This window comes from Polypterus senegalus, chromosome 1 (assembly GCF_016835505.1).
Source record: "Polypterus senegalus isolate Bchr_013 chromosome 1, ASM1683550v1, whole genome shotgun sequence".
In the NCBI taxonomy this organism is placed as follows: Eukaryota; Metazoa; Chordata; class Cladistia; order Polypteriformes; family Polypteridae; genus Polypterus; species Polypterus senegalus.
In genome coordinates, this window is record NC_053154.1 from 105,492,054 (window position 1) to 105,513,908 (window position 21,855).

At 37.8% G+C, this 21,855-nt stretch overlaps 1 protein-coding gene across 1 annotated transcript in view; it reads left to right on the forward strand.

Annotated features, from left to right (window-relative positions):
• The window catches only part of syt7a (synaptotagmin VIIa), a 522,179-nt gene that overhangs the window by 293,285 nt on the left and 207,039 nt on the right, over positions 1-21,855 (forward strand). The window contains 1 exon segment of the mRNA XM_039755414.1: positions 13,097-13,200. Within this exon segment, the coding sequence (XP_039611348.1) occupies positions 13,097-13,200 (104 nt within the window).

Here is a 21,855-nt window from a genome sequence, read left to right on the forward strand (position 1 = left end):
GCAGTTTAGAAAAATATTTGGATGATCATTATTTTGGCATTTGTACATTACAAGAAAACAGAATATTAAGTGCAAGTGGGATTTTATTATTCGAGGACATGCAGGATAGTCATTGTGATTTGCCTGTATAATTGTGAGCAACAAACCTCCAAGCAATTCTTACTCAGGATTTGATCTCATGCCTGCAATGCAGATTGGGTCCTAGAGCAGCAAGTATCTTTAAATGGCCTGTTGATGAGGCTGGGACAACTGAAGAATTCTGAAAGGAAATATGTAGTTTTATTGTAGTGCAGTAAAGCACAATAGGAATTACTGTTATTGTTACAAAATTAAGAGTAGTGAAATGGTTTGACAAAAATATGCCAATGAAAATAGAAAAGAAAAAGTTCATTAAGAATTATGAATTCTCAAACATGTAAAACAAGTCATTTGGGGTCTCTAGCAAGCAACCAAGGGTTTTAACAATTTAACACATGATTTCTTTACTCAATGCAATTTTTCTTAATACTAACTTGGGGTTACATACCCTGTCTTGGTGAGGTAATGCCTGACCTACAAGCTCCTGCAATTGCCAGAATTATAGAACTACAGAAAATGTTCAAGCAATAATTGGGGTTTCACTCTCTTGTTTTAGTGATTTGAGTTCATCTATTAACTGCAAAGCTATTCATTCTCACATATCTTGTATAATAATATGTGGACCCCACTGAATTTGCTTTGTGTTTGGTTAAATGCAGAAATGTTCAGGAATTTCAATGAATTCTGCAAAATGCCCTGATGTTAGTGGAGATAGAGAAACCAAACTAGTTTAGTATTTTTCAAGTCAAAATTCCTTAATCTCAAACATGGTATAAAGGTATTTGGAAGGCAAAATTGTGTTACAATGTTAAGTGTTTTCTATGGATTTCAAAAAATATCTTTCTTGCACTGGTGTCTTACAATGGAGGCTATGGGGCACCACCTGAAAATAAAATGTTAGGTGAAGTACTCATACGGTATGAATGCATAAAATTTGGGTGCATGCACAATGCTAATCAGGCAGATAGAGCAGATCAGGTAGTGACATCTCCATCCAACATGAAGATGCTGGCCTTGCAAAGCATCATGGGACATAGGGAAAAAACCCTGTCTAAGCCAGCTGTACAGTGTTTTCTGAGAAATATTGGGCCAATAAAGTCATTGGTGAACTCAGAAAATTTTCAGAATGCTTTGGTGAATTTTTCCAATTAACACTAATCTTGTAGTACTGCATTGAAATTAAATGTATGAGAAATGAAATACAGTAGTATTGAAATCAGTATACACTATTCCTAAGCAGGTTGCTATAACTATAATATAGTTCAGAAGAAAATGGGTAACTACAGGGTGTATAGAATATCACCACAAGTAAAGATACAGCATGTGAATACAAATATCTTTTCCAAAAACCTCAGAGACACTGCAAATCGAGAATACACCATTGTGTATTTTGTGTATACCTTCTTAAAAAAAAATTCACTATAACAGGAGCTCAGTTGAGAAATGAGATGGCTACTTAGAACTAAATACTGTAGTATGTCTTTGTGTATGATGAGTACCTGCGATTTATGTTAGATTTGTACTTTACGCATCACCTAATCTGGCCAATGTAAGAGCCTTGAAGGCTGCGACTATTTAAACTGTACTCCACTCTGGGCAACAATATTTTAAAGAGAATATAATTATAACATACATATTGTATTTTAAATGTAAATATAAAATCAATTGTAATACAAATTAGTTTGATTAAAAAAACAAAGTCATTTACTTGTGACTTTTCCACATTCATACGTGAATGCTTTGCTCATGCTACACTGAAATAGTGTTGAAATTAAATTCAAATGAATAATATTCACTTTATACTTATACAGCGCTCTTTAATGAAGACAGGGTCACGCTTATACAGGCTTAAAAAAACAAAATAATGGCAGAATAGGACATAGCTATGTATATCTAATCACAGAGATCTCATAAACGGTAACAATAGTAATAGAAGGTCTGGCTAACAGAAGATCTTTCTGGATGGCAGTGGAGGAGGTGAAATCAAAAGCTCCAGTTAATAACATTCTTGGAGAACATAAACATCTATGTGGGGTCCACATATTATCAAAGTAAAACTAAACAAAGTTGCCTTCTTCTTGAATAGGATCTTTTTAAAGAAGGGAGGTTGTTTTATGGGAGGAGGAAGTTTCACCATTTATTATTTAGCATAACACAGGGTAGGTTTGTTCCTGCCTTGTGCCCTATGCTAGCTGGGATATGTTCCTAAAACCGACACCACCTGTGACTCTTTTCAGGATTAAGCAGGTTAAAAAAATGACTGACTTACTGACATTTCAATACTGCGCTGACCATGGTGCCTTTCTTCCCCAGTTTTTCGCTGTGTAATTTACAGTTGCATCATTTCTTCACGTGGCATGGAAACATCAGTGCAAATTCACTCTGTGTTGATTTTTATTTTCCACTTTCCCAATGGAAATGTTTAATTTCTTTTGTACTTTATATGATTTTGAACAGCTCCTAGCTCCTCTGGCTAGAAACTCCATGCCTCCTGTTGCAGTAAGATGGAGTGGAAGGACGAGGATTTGACATGAGCTTTACAGTGGTGGCACTGACAAATTTTACTTGATTTAACTTGATTTAATGGATGTATATAAGCAGTTGACAGAGCATAGCTAATGGTCAAATTAATCAAAAGTGTTGTGTCATCTTTAAAATTTTAATGGCAAGATCATCTATTAAAGGTTAGAGAATGATGTCAGGTGTCATTTTAAAATGAGCAATACCTAAAAGAATGAGTGTTAATACCCTTCAATGGCAGTGGAGTACAAACAACCTCCTGGCCCACCTATAAAGCAAATATACTATACCACCAATGTTGCATCAACTCCACTAAAGCTAAACTCACTCTTAACAATTGTCATTTTGTTCCCAGTCTAACAGAGTTAATTTGTCTATAGCAGGCTTGAAGTGACAAGAGTCCTATTGCTGTGCGGCTACTTCACAACTTTTTGAAAGCCTGCTGAAAAGACACTTTATTCATTAAATTATCAAATGGCCTGTGGGAAAACAGTTTGGTTGTCAGATCATCTTGTGCTATATGTTGCACTAATTAAACAGGAAAGAAATCCGAACACTTAATAAAGAACAATGACTCTAATTACGTGGTTAGGTGTGAAAGCCTCATCCATGATGGTTAACAATCTTACTGCAATTAATCTAGACTCAAGTTTTTAAAATCCTGTGAGCCCTGTGAAATAATAAATTCCAAGTTTAAGAAGGCAACATCAGCCGGGCTCTCATTGAAATGCTTGTCTTTTCTTCTGAAAAATAAGTGCTAAGCACTTATTTTAAAATAAGTTCTTGTCACTAAGCATGCATCTGCCTTGCTTTTTTCTGACTTTTCAGTCTGGTTTAAGAAAAGAGGTCTTACTTTTTTTTTCTCTACAACAACAACAACATTTATTTATATAGCACATTTTCATAGAAATAATGTAGCTCAAAGTGCATTGTCGATTGTAAATTGTCCCTAGTGTGTGCTTGGTGTGTGGGTGTGTTTGTGTGCGTGCACACTGCGGTGGGCTGGCGCCCTGTCCGGGGTTTGTTTCCTGCCTTCTGCCCTCTGTTGGCTGGGATTGGCTCCAGCAGACCCCCGTAACCCTGTAGTTAGGATATAGCAGGTTGGATAATGAATGGATGAAAATGCTTTACATGATGAAAAAGAGAGAAAAAAAGACAAAGTAAGAATTAAAATAAGACAACACTAATTAACATAGAATAAGAGTAAGGTCCAATGGCCAGGGAGGACAGAAAAAAAACTCCAGACGGCTGGAGAGAAAAAATAAAATCTGCAGGGGTTCCAGACCATGAGACCGCCCAGCCCCCTCTGGGCCATGGCTACAAACACTGTTTGTCTTGATGAGATTTGACAGGCAGTTTTCAATCAGCAGTTGGCAACCGCTTCAAGACAGTCAGACAGATTCCTTTTTTCATGGTATTGTCACATATGTAACAATAGGGTATGAAAGGATTCAGACCACACAGCAAAAAGGTTTGAGGGCAGCCACCCATAAACTTGAAATAAGCTGTCAAAAAAAGCAGGTTAGTTCGTTAGGTCTTAACAGACATTAGTCCAAAACAGAACTGGCAAGACAGACAAAACATGGCGGTTTTAAAGCCAGGCAGGTGAAATGACGTCTTTCGGTAGGAAATGGAAATGATGTCCTCTGGGCCGGAACTGGAAGTAATGTCATTGTGCCGGAAGTGTTTAGCCCAGGCGGAATTTCCCGTGGTTGGACTGCAGAGGAAAAAGAGAAAAAGGATCAGTGCACTCTGCCACCCCCTGGTCCAGCATAGAATTATCCTTTTTTAAACCCTTGAGCTTGCCTCCCATGCACATGTGCATGACAAGGGCAATGATAGGGTGACACTGTATATTTTTGATGGCTCTGTGTGGAATTTTCAGTTATGCTGTTCAGTGTACTTAACTCAAACATATTTCTTTAAGTGTTCTCATATTGTATAGCATTTCTAATCCATCACCAGTGTAACGGACCAAACATGACTCTCAAGCATTTTACCCTAAGGATTGTACTGTCACAATGTAATTTATTGGCTGTCTTTTGTCCACCTTTGTCTCAAGGATGTGGTCATTGTCTGTTGATTTCATACTCTGTTCTCAATACTTTTTCATCTGTATCATTTTCATGAGTACTGATGTGAATGTTGCATTTTAAACTGTTTAGCTTAGTATAGCTAAACTGTAAAGCTGTTTAGCTTAGTATATTTTTGTCTCCAAATAAGTCACTGCTTTTTCATTCTGTGTTACAGCCATAAATAGTTTGTGAGTGGATAGTGAAATGAACAAGTGACTGTTGTGATTCTGTACTAAACTAATGCCGGAAATGTGGCACTCAATTATAGAATAATTTATGATATATCTTTCTCTTTTGATCTGTTGGGTGTTGTCCTCACATGCTTGGCTATAATAAACTAAATAAAAAAAGTTATGGCCTTCCTCTTTAAACATTTGACTTATACAAACCTATTTTCAGTTGATGGGATGCCTGTTTGTGAGATGAACCAGTTGTCATACCTATGATGCCAGCTCCCCTGTGCACTTCCATGCTTTTGTTTAGCTGAAGCCAGGCGGGTGTAGTTACCCATCATGCTCATGCTGAATTGCAGCACCATACTACTGGACATTCAACTGTTTGGTCAATGGTTTAGATGACAAAAATGTTGCTTTATTACTTATTTGTTTAAATGATTGCATGGCTTTGGGTCTGGACAGTACAATGTTCAAAGCCACAAAGACTCATCAGAGATTTGTACTTGTGGTGCAGATACAGATTGATGGATGATTACACAAGACGTGTTCTTTTTTTTTCTGATTTTCTAGAGCGCATCTCATTTAGTCATTCTGATGTCATTTTTGTGTTGCTAACGAGACTTTTCTAATTCATCCTAATTTGTTTCTGTAGAGGATAATGAGCTGTGTGCTTGTGTTAATGCTTGTAATGAAATGCAGATGCTAATTATCGCTAACAAAGACCATTTCCAATGTCTGTAAAACCTCACACACAACTCCGTGGTAGATTTCTGTGTGCATCCTGTCATTATTGATTTTCTTATTTGTTTAATTTAATTTTTTATAGTGCCCTTAATAGCATGAACAATCACAAGACACTTTACGGAGCAAACAAGACATCAATACACTGTGGAATTAACAAACTCAGGAGCAGCATAAAGCACAGAGTTGGAAGCAATATTAACAAAAGGAGTGCATGTGGAAATTGACAAAGATCTGACATTGATGATAATGAGTAATGCACTGTGGCAGAGAAGCTATTCAGTTTAACACAGTAGAGTCTATTTTGGAGATGCAAGAACAACATTTCTAGAAAGCGAGACTGAGGAGGGAAGCCGAAGAAATTACACTTGTTATTGCACTCCAGTTTATTTTATTATAAAATAATAGTAAGAGGAATCCTGAGTAGGACTATATCATGACACATTGCTGACCAGAATTTGTTATTTTTCTAGGTTTTCCATAAACATATTACGCAAACTGTTTTACAAAATAACAAAATTGTGTGGAAGATTGAGTATACAGTATATGGTTTATGTTAATGGACAGACATGCTTGCAGGATTAAGCTAGAAAAAAAGGAGTACCAGAAAAAGACAGGTGTAAAATCTAAAATATCTCTCTGAGTTGTAGACCAGCAATGACAGATAATTAACTTACACTAAAATTATTATTTTCTCTCAGTCCACCTCCTCTAACTCTATGTCTAGAGCTAGACATATTGTCCACTCTCATCTAGCAATCTATTATTGATATGCTTGCTTGCTGTTTTCTTGTGTTAACTAAGAATTTTGTGCATTATTTATGCATCTCTTCATTTGGTGTTGGTACATCTGATATGAGTCTAAGGGCAGTGTTCATTATTGGACTTTGTTTCTTATACTTCTATTGAATATATGTGAAGTTCTTAGAGCATGGGTAAGGTTCTGTGTAACTAAATTGTGTTATTATTATTGTTGTCATTATTATTATTATTATATTTTCTCAATGTAAAAATATTGAAAAGTTCATATTTAAGATGTGGGCTATAATGGCAATCCAGAATGGACCTTTGCTTTATCCAGGTTTAACTCCAAACTGTTTGCTGCCATACTAGGTTTGCTTTCCTGTGACACCATACTGGATGGATTCATTAGGTAAAGAACACAGATAATTGGCTGTGTTAGATAAATAATATTGCAATACAAATATACAGATTTTAATGAGTCGTCAAGATGCACCCTGCTCTGTCCAGAAGAGTTCCCATTTAGCTACTCTACGATTGGGCTGGAGTTCTTAGAATAAAACTTTTTTTTACTAACACTCTCAATGAAATGTTAATATAGCTGAAAAATAAAAAAAGTCTGCAGGAAAGTACCTTATTTGTTGTGTTGAATAACAGCATGCATCTAAAAAATGTATAAAAATCATCACTGCAATCTTTAAAACACTTTGGTTGGAAAGACAGAAATAAAAATTAATACTAAGACCAGAAAATGTCATGAAAGCGTTGTCATTGGTACATTTTTATGAAAATAATTTTTCACACTAGTCATACAAAATTAACAACAATTTAAGAATAGTTTAAATTACAAAATGCATGTTATATCTCATAAAAGACTGTTGTTTCAATGAGAGCGTTGCTGCCTCGCAGTTAGGAGACCCAGGTTCGCTTCCCAGGTGCCCCCTGCGTGGAGTTTGCATGTTCTCCCCGTGTATGCCTGGGTTTACTCCAGGTACTCTGGTTTCCTCCCACAGTCTAAAGACAGGCTGGTTTAGGTACATTAGCCATCCTAAATTGTCCCTAGTGTGTGCTTGGTGTGTGTGTGTGTGTGCGTGCCATGCGGTGGGCTGGCACCTGCCCGGGGTTTGTTTCCTGCCTTGCGCCCTGTGTTGGCTGGGATTGGCTCCAGCAAACCCCCATGACCCTGTAGTTAGGATATACCAGGTTGGAAAATGGATGGATGGATGTTTCAATGAGTCAAATTTCTTCATAAGCTCTTTTCTCATTTTTCTGCTTGTCAATGTAGTCTCCACATACTATAGGAGGGACCTGTGTCACTCCTTCTTTTTTCCCAATATTTATTAGAATATTTAGAGAGTTTTGATCAAAGCAGACCATCTGTTTACCTAATCCAAAATAACACCACATTGGGTTTTGGAGGACCCTAAAGTCCTGCCCTGTACCACATTATTTAGTAATTATTCCATACATTTATGATTCTGTATATGAAGAAGCATTTTCTATCATTTATTTATCTTTAACAAGGTTTCAGTGTTTACAAACTCTTTATAAAATATCCATACTTGTTCCCTATATAATTTTGAATACCACAATCATATCACCTCCTGATCTCTGTGTATTTAAACTGAAAAAGATTCAGCTTTTCAACTTTTTCTCACAGCTCATACGTTGCAGTCATGGAATCAGCCTGGTCACTATCCTTTGGACTTTGTCTTGCCTTGTTATGTTTTTTTAGTTATTTTCCCAGCATCCATTCTTTCTCTTGCAACAGTGTACTTGTGACCACTCTCCTACTTTCATCACTTCATTTTCTTTCACTCCATTGACTTTTTTTTTAATGACATCACCATATTCGGATGCTGTTTGTATTATGCAATCCCATATCATGTTGGTGTCATTAGTAGCTGTCACCTTTTATCTTCTTCACCACAAACCTTCTTTTTCCACTGTGGTGTTATTTCTAGAAACCCTGACAGTGGTTGCTGCTACTTCTTCATAATTGTCACCATTGAAGTGACAGAATGTTCTTCATATGGTACATTTCTCTTTTTTGGTAACTGCTACCTTTAAATGTGGGTATATTCTGTTATCCAGACGGTACTCCGGTGTTCAGCGTCCCTTCTTTACCAATTTGAGTACTTTTTTGATTCATTGCACGTAATATATCTTGTCATTCATTTACTGGTTGTTAGCTGCATATTATTATAGTATACTATTTATATTCATGTTTATTTATTGATGCATGTGTGAACTTGCAAATCACACTTCATTTCACTGTATATTTTTGTGTGCTGTGTATTTCTTTGATGTTCATACATTCATATTTTTTGTATCATTGCTATTTTATTTACTGTGCTCTGGTGTCTTCATTTTTTGTATTCTTTAATCTACATTTTTTATCTTACATTTCCTAAGCCGAAGATTTTTGTCAAATATGATTTTCCCATACCCGTGTGAGTTTCTAACTTCATTGGTAATATTTATTCAAGAATTATTGTAAGTGCATGAGAATGTTTCAAAAAAACTTTGGAAAGAGCTTGTGTATCTTTCACGTTTTATGCTGCATGGAAACCTGCTCAGTGTACTTCTAGGCAAAGAGTGCTATGGAAAATCTGTTGTAATATCCTACACCTCACTGCTTACACAAAGACTAAGTTTGTTTACCTGGAACAATCCCAATCTACTGAATTTTATTGAGAACTTGGCAATAACTCATTAATATCATGTAATATAAGTAAACATATGTGGTCTGTACTTACCTATTTGCTCTTTTATACTATACAAAGAACATATTTTAGATGTAGCTCTGTATTTTCATTGCTCGCTTCATGCATTAGGGGGCAATGCTAATTTTTTTTTTGGATTGCTTTTAAAGCATACTGTTGTACTTGCGATAGATAGATAGATAGATAGATAGATAGATAGATAGATAGATAGATAGATAGATAGATAGATAGATAGATAGATAGATAGATAGATAGATAGATACTTTATTAATCCCAAGGGGAAATTCACATAATCCAGCAGCAGTATACTGATACAAAAAACAATATTAAATTAAAGAGTAATAAAAATATATTAATGTCATTTGTTTGATAGAGTTGTATGTGTGTGATGGAAAGCCAGAACCATTACCCAGCTGGCATGGCAACCGGGTGGAAAGTCTGAGGGTGAGAGCATAGTTAGGACATTATCTCCCCTGAGACACTAGAGGGCAGCCCCGCTGGGTTGCTACAGCACCATGGATCACCGCAGGGCATGCTTGTAGTTTGGAACAGCCTTGTTGGGTTCCATGAGTGCCTCCAGGGGCATGCTGCAGGTACGGCTGAGACATTTGTCGCACCACTTCCACCACACCCGGAAGGTCTGGGAACACCTGGAACACTTCTGGATGCACTACAAAAGGAGCCACCTCACCCGAGTCGAGAAACCAGAGTTGGGAGGAGGTGGACATAGCTTGCAGGAGGAGGAGTGGAGACTGAGAAAGAAAGAGAGAGGAAGAGACGAAGAAGGAGGAAGAATTGAGATTATTTGTAATTTTGGTGCTTTGTACTGTGCTACTGTGGGGAGCTAAAGAAAAGCAGTTCACCACTAAAGGTGTGCTGAGTGACAAAGACCTAGGCTCTGTGTCTGTTGTGTCCAGGGGTTTGGTTGCTGTGCTCCCCCTGGTTGTCAACACCAGTTATAATGTCCTGTTTCCAAATACAAAAACAGTTGCATCTCTGGTATTACAGTAAAGTAATTGATACTGCCATTGGCAAATAAAAATCAGTAAGGGATAATTTCAGTGTTTTCTTTAAAACTGTGGACAAGAAAATGGTTTTCCCTGTTGCTCTGTTTTGAATGTTATTTTCCTGTCATCTTCCACCCCTCTTGTCGACTCACTCTGACTTTAAGTTCTCCTTCATTCCAAACGGTTTTCTGGACCTTACTCTACTCTTCTGCACAGAACCTGCCATTCTGTTGTTTTGCACCTTTCATTGTGAACTTCCAATCTGCCTCCTCATTTTGGTTTATGTAATTTGCCCCTGTATTGAAGACAGCAATGCTCAATTCATGTGTTGTCTTTAACATTAATCCCATCCAAGATTTCCCATTCCATTTAAAAAATAATCCAATTTAATTTGCATTTCAATCAGCATTTGGCAGTCTATCATCTCCTTTTGTGATTTTTGACGACATCTTAATAAGGAAAATGACCTCTGTTTATTTCTTAATTGACCCCTTGGGTTTTGCTTCTTTATCTGGACCTTACTGCTGCTTTTGCAATGAAATGACATATAGAAAATAAAATGAGTGTTTGACCTTAGCACTATCAGTCTTGAACTGTGTAAATACCAGTTGGCTCAGCAGAGAATAGACTCATGGTTAGAGGTCTGTGCAAACGTGAAGACTGGAATGTTCATCTTCAGGTCTGGTCAACTGCATAGTTGTGCTCTTGGTAGTACTTCATTTTGCTTTACAGCTTTCGAGCTTATTTAGCTGTGCATTTAGTTTTCAAATGTTGCTCTTCTAAGCTGTTATTTTAAGTCAATGACAATATTTGGGTGTTCTTCCACAAGTGACAAACATGTTGATCAAGAGAATCCTTCAGTTACTTTAGGTAAAATGTCCTATTGTGGAAATGCTGTATATGTGGTGTGAATTGCAGCGTACTAGTTTCCAATGACTGATGTTTAGAAGTGAGACAACATTACTTGGCCAAACATTCCATGCTCCTGGCAGAAAAAAAAATGAATATGTGTAGGAAGAGGTGCACTGTGTCAAGTCCAAGAGCTAAATGGATCAAATCCAGCACCTGGTGCTGTCATGTGCAAAACGTTTAATCACAGAGACAGATTTGTAACACATGTCACAAGGTCACAGGGAAGCCAGTAAGTGAGGGAAGGAGGTTGTCAGAAATAATCAAACATGTTTACTGCACAGGCAGCTCTTCCTTCCAGCCAAATCGTGACACAGCTACCTCTGTGGGGGAGATAAGGTGCCAAAAACCAAGACTCTCATGGCTTTCCTTCCAAACAGTACATTTAGTTTTCTACTCAAAGAAAGCTTCTGCTAGGATTGCTAGGATTTCTTTGTTTTGTTTTTTCAAACTTGTTCCCAAATTTGGTAAGAGCACTGATTCATAACCTCTCAGAGCAGCGTGGGGTTTATCTGTTCCTCTTCTTTTGTGCTTTACTTCCACAATCAATAATGTAAAAATAATCCAGCAAAGGTTGGAATCAGCAAATAGATGACGCATAGAGGTTAAAGCTGCATATTTGAATTCTGTTTCCCTGCTTTGGCAGAATCTAGTGGCAGATAAGGACTAGCAGTTTTCAAAGGCATCGCCTCTCTGCAGAGTTTCAGTCCAAGGCGAATTAGACACCTCACCCTGGCCCTTATTCAGTCAGTGTCTTTTCATCATTTTTAGTGTTTGGAACACTTTCTATTCACATAGTATGTGCACATAATACATAAGTGTGATCTTACTGACAGAGTGGATGTATCTGAAATTACTCTTTAAGATTTTAATGAATAAATTAAAATTCATGTGAAGTTGCCAGAAAACTGCTTATCACTAAGCCAGTGTGGAAACAATCATTTGGAATGCTATAGCATGGCCTCACTTTTTGCCATGGGGCTTTGTCAACAGAATATGAAAACTACAATAGAATCCTTAGATAATGTGAATATAATATATGCCTGCTGTCCTGGATCATACAAACAAGCTAGAAAGAAACGGTGCAGTATTTCTACACACATAACAGGTCACTGTGATCTTAGAGATGATGGTTATCAGCTTTATATTATACCCACTTATTCATTTTAGATGTATGGCCTGCTGAGCTCTCATGCTGAAGGTAATAGCCAGATTTTATAGTAGAGATGAGCATTCATATTAGGTATGTAATGTAGCTTCCTAATTAGAGGAGTCCTGAAGAAGATTCTGACAAACAGCGAGGGGACTCCTTCTTATAAGGCACGCCATCATTGCATTTTGCATAAGTAACATGTCTTTTTTAACTTGGGCATGAGTCCATGCATTTTAGGAGAATTTAAAAAGATCCCATTCCAAGGTTCCTAATATACCCAAGCTTCTTAGAGTAAAGATAGAAAAGAAACAGAAAAAAAAAACAGGAAGGAGAAAGGAGATGTGATTTGTATCTGTGCGAATGTTTTCTGCATGTCCAACTGACATTTTATTCATTAATTGCATTCTGAATTAAGTTGAGTCTAATTTGTAGTGGTCTGGGGTTCCTTTAATGTATTTATTGGTAATGAGGGCATGTTTATTAGATTTTATAATAGTGTGGCACAGGAGTCTCCAACTCCAGTCCTGGAAAGCTAATGTGGCTGCAGGTTTTCATTTTAACCCTTTTCTTAATTAGTGACCAGATTCTGCTGCTAATTAACTCTTTACTTTAATTTTAATTGATGCACAACTTAAGACTCAGGCCCCTTAATTATTTCTTTTTTCCTTAATTAGGAACCAAACAATATTAAAACACAAATAGTTCATTAGCAGCAAAAACTGGTGAACCCTGCATAGGAATATTACCATACCCTAGACTGGTTTTTGCATTGTACTCAATGCTGCCAGGAGTAGACTGCAGCCCACTGTAACCCTGAATTAAATGAAAGGGTTTTGAGAATGTTATGTCATGTTTGTTGTAAGTTTTTAATATACTTCTAATTCTGTGAACATGTTAGAATATGAAAAGAAATAAGCATTTTGCAACATTTTGGGTGACTCAGTCCTTCTCTATCTTTTCGTCCCATCAGGCACAGAGTCTATCAGTGTGATCCTGATCTCCCTTGCTGTGACTGTCTGTGCTGCAGCCATGGTTGTAATGTGCGGGATCTGCCAGTGGTGCCAAAGGAAGCTGGTAGGTTTCACATTTTCTTATCTTCTATAATTGGTATAGACCTTGAGGAAGAGAGTGAAAAATCACTCCGAGTAAGTCTTTATCTTATTTAGTACCTGTTCCAGTGCATAATCACACAAATCATTTAGGGAAATAACCTCTTTATTCAAAGCTCTTTTTATTTCTTTTTTTATACTTTATACACCATAGTGTAATGGCATCCTGCTGTTCACTTTATAGCGAGATATGCTGTGTGTTAGACTGATGGATCTGAGGCACGACTGAGGTCAGGAAGTTTAAGCGAAGATAGAAAAAATCTTTAGGTATAGAGATGAAGAATTTTCTTTGTGACCTTTTACACATTTCTTATCTATAATTCCTCATGTACCTGCTCCTGTACCTAGCTTTATGTCCTCTTTGGTACAGACATTAGTGCCACCACATCACATCACTAGAGTTTGGGTTCTGATTGATGTCTGTGTACAGTTTGGTGGTTCTCTCTCTATCTGCGTTTGTAATTCTCCAGAAATGGATTGGTGTGAACAAGTGTATGCTTATGGGAGCATACTCTGTATCCCATAAAGGGTACCTTGCTCTACCTATTAATTTGGCTTAAACCTTTGACACACCATCACATCCATTCTTTTACAGTTATCATAATAATTTAAACCAAAGAGTCCAAAAGCAAGACTGATTACTTCTTCATAAAAACACAATGTGACTCCATAGTGGGAGAATGATATTAAAGGACAAACACTTTTATTATATATATATATTGTGGAACGAGCCCCGGACACAGACAGGCAGACATGTTCTAGATCATCACCACACGTTTATTTACAGTATATTTACAAGTAAAGTGCCACACAACCCCAAACTCCCCCAAAGTCCAGGCCTCACACTCATGCCTTGTCTCTTCAGGCCGCCTCCACTCCTCGCCTTCCAGCTTTGTCCTTCTTCCACCTGACTCAAGCCCGGAATGAAGGGAGGCGGCCCCTTTTATAATCACCCGGATGTGCTCCAGGTGCTTCCCGGCAATCTTCCACCGACACGCCGCAGTGTGGCAGAAGTGCCGGCTGCATCCCGAAGCACTCCAGGTGTCCCTGCTCTTCTTCCCCCCAGCACCTCTGAGTGTGGCAGAAGCGCTGAGGTCCAGGGTCCCTGGCGGTGACCACGGGCCCCTATTGGGTTGAGCTTCAAAGCCCTGTACCCGTGGCCACCAAAGGCACCAGGGTGGTCGCCCCCACATGGTCTGAGGGAGGCGCAAGCCCTCCTCCAGTCCTCCAAGGCGTCCCGACTGGGTCGCCCCCCCAGCCATCTGCGACAATATATATATGCGACAGTAATATATATTGCAACTTCTGAATGCAGTGATTTCAGTTCTTCATTGCTCCAAATTGAACTAGGCAGGTTTAATAAATGGTTCAATGTTCAGTTATATTATTATATACAATATATAATAATTTAGATATTTGATTACTTTTTTCTGTTTTCCTCCTTACTTCATTTTTGTGCTAATATTAGGAAATAAACAACTAAAGAGAAAAGATCTAAAATTGTGAGAAAAACTGTGTCCGAAACAGTCTGGCATAGCTAGGTTAAATACCTTGAAGTAAATCTTTTTTTGCAGTTTCAGATCTAAATTATCATGCTGTAAAGGATGATGTAGAGTTCCTCTGATTCAGCAAAATTTTCTAAGATTACTACATTGAAATAAATAAGAACTATAAGATCTATCAAGGATAATTCCAAAAGAGAACATTAAAAGTGAGTCTGTCACAGTGCCTGACTCCTCCCACAACTGGTCTCTTCATATGACAGGCCGTTTCCCTTCACTTAGGTCCGGCATCTCCTTGGTGGAGCCAGCTCCGAGACAGAATGCACTCATAATGAGCATGCTCTCCACACATGGGAAATAAAAACTATCTGTGAAGCGTTTCCTACAGGAAGCAGTTTTTTGTATTCCCAAAAGGTGCTCGCAAGAGACAGAGTGCTGAAAAAAGTTAATATGTGATACTACGGCACTTCTTGGCTTTTCAAAAACGTGCATTTGTAATCTCCAGCTTCTCCCAGTAGCTGCTTTGCGAACCTGTGCCTCCTTCTCTTTGTGTTGTAATTGCACTCATTTCATTCTTTGCTAAACGACTCTGAAGGTTTAATTACAGTTCTCCTATGATATGGAAATTAGCACTCAGATGAAGGCATTCATTTATTACTGTGCCTTTTGACGTTTATAAATTTCCTCTATGCTGAATATTTGACAACATCCTTTTGGCTGAATACAAGCTGCAGAGTCAGCCACCTGCACAACTAAAAAAAGCACATTCTTAACTGTTAAGTCTCCCACTGAGACCATTTCACTTTGAGACTGTCATACACTGAACCCAAAGTGCTGCAAGGCAGCCAAACACAGGGGCTAGTTAGCATTTAGAGCGGCAGGCAAAGTGAGAACTCGAACACACTGTTCACTCACTGATGTTAACTAAATGGACGGTGTTCTGTGAGAAAGCTACAGCAAGACAGCAGACACTGAGTTCATAGCACACTAAGTGCACCTGACAACAGGCAAGTATTACCAAGCGTTGACAGAGCAGGATGTGTTGTGACTCCTGGGAGTTTGTGTGCCTATGTTAGTTAAAGAATGAGTGTGATTAAGGTTCAGAGACAGGAGAAACCTGAGGCCAGGTAGGCAAGGATGTAGAAATGAAAAGCTACCCCTCTGAGTGCCAATGTAGTGGCCATTCAGATTTGATTAATTGGCCTAGAGCATAATAGAGAACTGTCACCCTTTGTGCCAGTGCATTACAGAACTTGAATTGCTGATTTAATTCTCCAGGCTCACCGTTTTGCTGGCAGATGTGTTTCTGCAAACCTCCTTGTGTGTGTTTGTTTGGCAGTGTTTTTGTAGCCTGGTATGTGTGCTGGTTTTACTAATGAGCAGGTCAGCAGTTTGACACCTGCAGAACAACCTTGGATGGGTCAACACCCACTTAAGGATGGGGGTAGCTCTCTTCCCGTTGCCACACTATTATTGGTGGAGGGCAGGGCAAGGGCAGATATACCTGCCAACGTGTCTGAGCCTAGATGAGGTGGGCACATGTACAGACAAGGGTGAGCACCTAATAAAATGAATTGACCTGCTTCAATCACCTTCTCACTCCCCTGGAACCCTTTCTGAAAATTCCAGTGGCAGATTCTGTTTGCTTCTTTCAGACAAGTGACATTCCCTATTCAGTATCCAGACCATGCACATACTCACATATACACCCAAACAAACATTTAAAGTAAATAAATAAGGCTTTTTAAGTGCATAATCAGTGCTTTGCTTGTGTTTAACATTGAGTTTTCTTCGGTTCTGACTTGTCAACTTTCTTCACTGCTTACAGATTTGCTGCGAGTAATGTTTGCTGGGGTCTCTACCCACTTCCCCCGGCCCTTCTTGTAGAAACAGATAGCTAACCCGAAGCAAGGTGGCTTCTATGTAAAAGCCAGTGTTTTTTTTTTTTTGTTTTTTTTCCTCATTCATTTCAATCCAGCAGCAATAGGAAGGTCATATTAATAACCGAGTATACTGTGCTTCTTTGCTATTATAATGTTGAATTCCTTGAAAGCCTGTTTGTAATAGCACACTCCATTTTAAATCATTTTTCATATATTTGTTATTGAGTCTATAAACCAATAAAGCAGAAGACTTAGTTTGAAGTATTTACTCAAAGATATTGGGGCATCCTAGAGGTTCGATGTGCTTAGTTCATCAAGGACAACATTAATACATGTCTACCAAAAGTGTTGAACAGTTTCTAATGAAGTGAATTTAACTTTTTGAAATGTTTAACTAAAATGGGATAACCCTTTTCCATTGTATCATGGTAAGTAGTTATGATTCTTCAAACTGAGTAAGATTATAGTGATGTGCTAGCAATGTAAAGTAGATTTTTATATTTGCCTTTTTGAAAATTTGGACTCTTAAAGTATTAATTTTGATTATAAGGCTGTTTCATAAATAAGCAAAAATTGTATTCCAAGAAGGTCATTGTGTAGAAAATTAGCAGACATTTACTACTGGACATTTTCAATAATTTTTCAATGTGGTAATTGTTTGTAAATGTGTACAGTTTTAAACTGAGATAAATCATGCCTTGTACAAATTGATGATGAGTGTACTTTATTGGTAGCTGCCAACAATTCATTGTCTTAAATTCTAATTGAATAGTTTCATTACTAACACTGACCCTAATTATCTAGAGGCAAACCCTTTTGAAAGAAAATATAGTAATGTTCGGAGATACCACCTGTATACCAGGCAATATAGTATAGTTTTCATAGAAAATATTGAAGAAAGGTTAGGAACAATGACCAGGATTTTGTAAAGTCTTCGATTTGTGGGTAGCAAAAGAAACGTGTTGATGAAAGGTTGAATTCAAAGTACTTTTGTTCAAAGTATAAAACATATGCACAGTATAAACAACTGTAGTGAGTTCAATACCAATCACATTCCTTAAATTAAAAGTTGGTAGTTTTGAGGTGGTGTGAATATATGATTGTCTTGTACACTTTCAGTTCAAAGTAATATTTCAGCCAGGATGCAAGTTTGCTCATTTGGATTGAAGACCCACACAGCAACCCCCCATTCATTGGTCAAGAATCCTGGTTTCACTTCAAAAGTGCAAGCACGTGTGAATGGGCTTCCTGTTTGTGGATTACTTTTTTTTAAAGAGTCATTTTGGAATATTTTAGCAAATAATGCAGGAGTTATGCACTTTGTGAAGATATAACTGGATGACTTGTCTTGCAGATTCTGCAATACAGGTAATGAAAGATTTTTGATGGATGTCTTTAATATTGTTTGCTGTTTTCCACAGCTGGTCATCATAGCCTCCCATTCTATCAGAAACATTGTTATCTCCATTCTCCACAAAAAAAACATTTTTTTTTCTTCTCAGCCTTCACTACAAACTAAATTGGTTAAGTAATATATAAAAAAAAACAATTTTGGATGGAGAATTCCTTTTAGTGGTCACTGGTGTACCTACTAAGGCATTCAGTGAAGAATTAAGTCATTAATTTCCATTAGTTTCCATTAATTGTCTCAGAAGCTGCCGCATAACTCCAGACAACTGGATTTGATATATTACATTTTCTAGGCAGAGTTTGAATGTTTTCCCCATGTCCATATTAAAAAAGTATTATAAGCGCATGAGAAAAGTAGACACTATATTTTACTAAGTATTAATATGTAAGAGTTAGGATTGAAAAGGCATATTCCTACATATTTTTTATTATTCTGTATGAGCTAGAAACAAACAATAGTTTATTAAGCCAAATGTTAGACGTGCAAGAGAGCCAAAAGGACACCCCCAAACGCTTAGAAAGGAAATGTGAACTCTTTGGTTGTAAATTATGGTAGCAAGCACTGAGATAGTAGGGGGAGAGAATAGTCCTTATCAAACAAATAAGATGGACATTGCTGGGTTTGACTCCCTCTCAACTAAGAATTATTGGTGGAATTAATTAGAGGCAGGACTGAAGCAGTGGAATGCTAGAAGTCAGATGAGGAAGAATAATGGCTTAAATTATAAGAATTGTAGTAAAAGTGAAAGTTACCAATGGCTGATCGCTCATTGTTCCATCTAAGTTGAGTCTGTATGTGTGCTGTACAATAAAGTCTTATTCTGCAACCTGTCCTGAGAGTCCGAGTTTTTTTGGGGGCTGTGAGTGCTCCTGTCATGTCTGCCTGCTTCAACACCAGCATATCTCTAAACCAGTCCAGTCTGAATGTGTGCATGACTATGCCCTAGAACAATTCACATTTTTTCCATGGTTAGTTTCAGATTCTGCTAAATGAGGTTCCGGCTTTGTGAAATCCAGAGAAAAAGTTGAACAAATTAGTGGATGATATATACAGTTTGTATATACTAGCTTTAATACCTGTCAAAGATATGCAATAGAATAAATAAAAAAATATTTGCTATCTCTTGCTCTATGTACACCTTAGGCACCATTCCTCTGTATTTGTGTGCATGAACACCTATTCACTGGCACTCCCTCTCTCCAGTGTGCCCCTGTAAAGCCTGCTTCTCAAACTCTGTCATTATTTTTGAAGCACCTTTCACAACAGAACAATTCCTTAAGCCATCTGTCCAGTTTCTATACTTATGCCACGGCTGAAACATTGCTCGATGAAAGGACCCTCTTTCCCATGATTCCTGTGATCCTCCATCAGGGATGACTTGGCAGGTGGGCGTGGCACCAATGGCCACATTTGGGTACCGAGAAAAGAAACAGAATAGGTGAGGGTTAGTATTCAAATATAATTATCATGTTACTTATGTTATAGTGCTAATGACTAACAACAGAGATGCAGTATGTACAGTTAATCAGCAGCTCTAGTCAGGATATGCTAAACTGAAGTAGTGAGTCTTCAGCCGGGATTTAAAGGCTGAGACCGAGGGGCATCTCTTATGGAAGCAGGAAGACCATTCCACAGTTTAGGGGCCCTGTAACTAAAAGCTCGACCTCCCACTGTTATTTTATTAATCCTTGGAATCCTAAGCAGACCGGCATCTTGAGATCTTAATGTGCTCAGGTTTGTAAGTCATGATAAGTTCAGACAAGTCTTTAATGCTTTATATGTTAAAAGGAGGATTTTGAAATCTGCCCTAAATTTAACTGGGAGCCAGTGTAAAGATTTAAGAACTGGGGTTATGTGTTCATATTTTCTTGTTCTGCAGCGGCATTTTGGATTAACTGGAGGCTGTATAGAGAACAGTTTGAACAGCCAGTGAACACCGCATTGCAGTAGTCAATCCTACTAGAGATAAATGCATGAATTAATTTCTCACAATCCTGTTTATTTAGAAAGCGCCTTAATTTCCTAATATTTTTAAGATGGAAAAACATGTTTTGGACGACTTTGTAATATAAATGACATGCTAGAGTCAAAGATAACTCCTAGATTGCGGGCTGATTCAGTAAAATTAATTGGGATTCCAACTGAGTTAAATGACTTAACATCTCTGTTTTATCTGTATTTAAAGACAAGTAGTTCTCATTCATCCATTCCTTTAATTCACTAACACAACTAATTAAAGACAACATCGGAGAAACTTCATTTGATTTAAATGAAAGGTATAACTGGGTGTCATCTGCATACGAGTGAAAATTAACATTATGTTTCCTAATGAGAGATCCCAGTGGAAGCATGTAAAGTGAAAACAGTAAAGGTCCCAGTACTGAGCCCTGCGGACACCATATTGAACTTCTGTGTATAATGATGGAGTACTGTCAGCACATTTCTGTACATACTGGAATCGATTTGATAAATAAGAACTGAACCAAGCGAGCACGGGCCTGTAAGCCCAACATCGTTTTCTAGCTCTGTCAGTGTGAGCCATTAATCCTCCTTGTGCGTCTCACACTTGCTGTTTTTTTGTTGTCACATCACCAAAGCCAAACTGACCAATCACATTGCTCAGGAGGATTGCACATACAGACCTTACTGTTTTATTATATAGTAGATGTGTGTGTGGATGCACCAGGAATAGGGCAGCTATTAAGACTCAAATAATAATATATTTAAACTTTAACAGGCAAATTCTATATTTCCAGTGAGGCACATCACAGCACCCCCATTTGTTTCCTCCAATTTCATGGTAATCTAGCTATTTTTCTTATTTTAATACAAAATTACTATTTTCCTCAACGCTGCCCATGCCTGGAAGCATTGATTTGAATGATGACAATAAACAGGTTCTGAAAATGGATTGAAGAGTGGATGGATTAACAAATATCTGTCAGATTGCTCCACAAGATAAATTTTCACACTCCATGAAACCCCATTTTGCCAGTGTACTGTTTAAGGGGGATTACATTAGAGAAGCCACATTTCATCTCTGTTCAGAACTAAGTGATATTGCTGAAGAGCTGTTGCCAAGGCAGTTTCTCACCTTTTCACATTAGAGCCTTGTATGTTGGTGCCTAGATTTCACATTCTGTATTGAAATTGTTTGTGGGAAACACAGAACAACTCCCATTCATGTTACCAAGCAGTCGCTTGATGTGAGGAAATTTATGGTTCACATAGTGCCTCTGCAGAAGCCCCTGTTCAGGTTCTTAAAGTGTCTAATATTTTCCTTAAACCCTCCATTCTAGATCTTCTAATGTCTCATGTGTGTAGACTTAATTTGGGTTATGACCTTTTGCCTGCTTATTGGATTACTTTTTTGTCTATTGTATTTTTACATTACATTTTTTGTGTATGACCTACTGTCTGTTTTTGACTATTCTCTTGGATTATGGACTTTGAATTATATAGTTTGTTTTATAACATCTTGACATGTCTCTTAAATTTTTGATTTGCCCTGATCTGTTTTCTCACAATGAAAAGTACTTCCTAATGAGCTTGACAGGGTGCCACTTCTCTCAGTGTTCTCAGTGTGTGGCTCATCCTCTTGGACACCACAGCTGGAACAAAGCCCTGATAGGGTGACAGCCCCTGAAGGCACATCCAAGTGTTGTGTGTCTCACAAAAACTTGAACCAGGATTAGCCTGTTTCTGAATGGAAAATGAAGCCAGTGATAAAATAACGTTAATAAAAACGAGATAAATTATGACCAAAAGTGAAAGATTATCTATATTGAAAATCTATAGGCCCTACAGGGCTTAAATAAATAAGC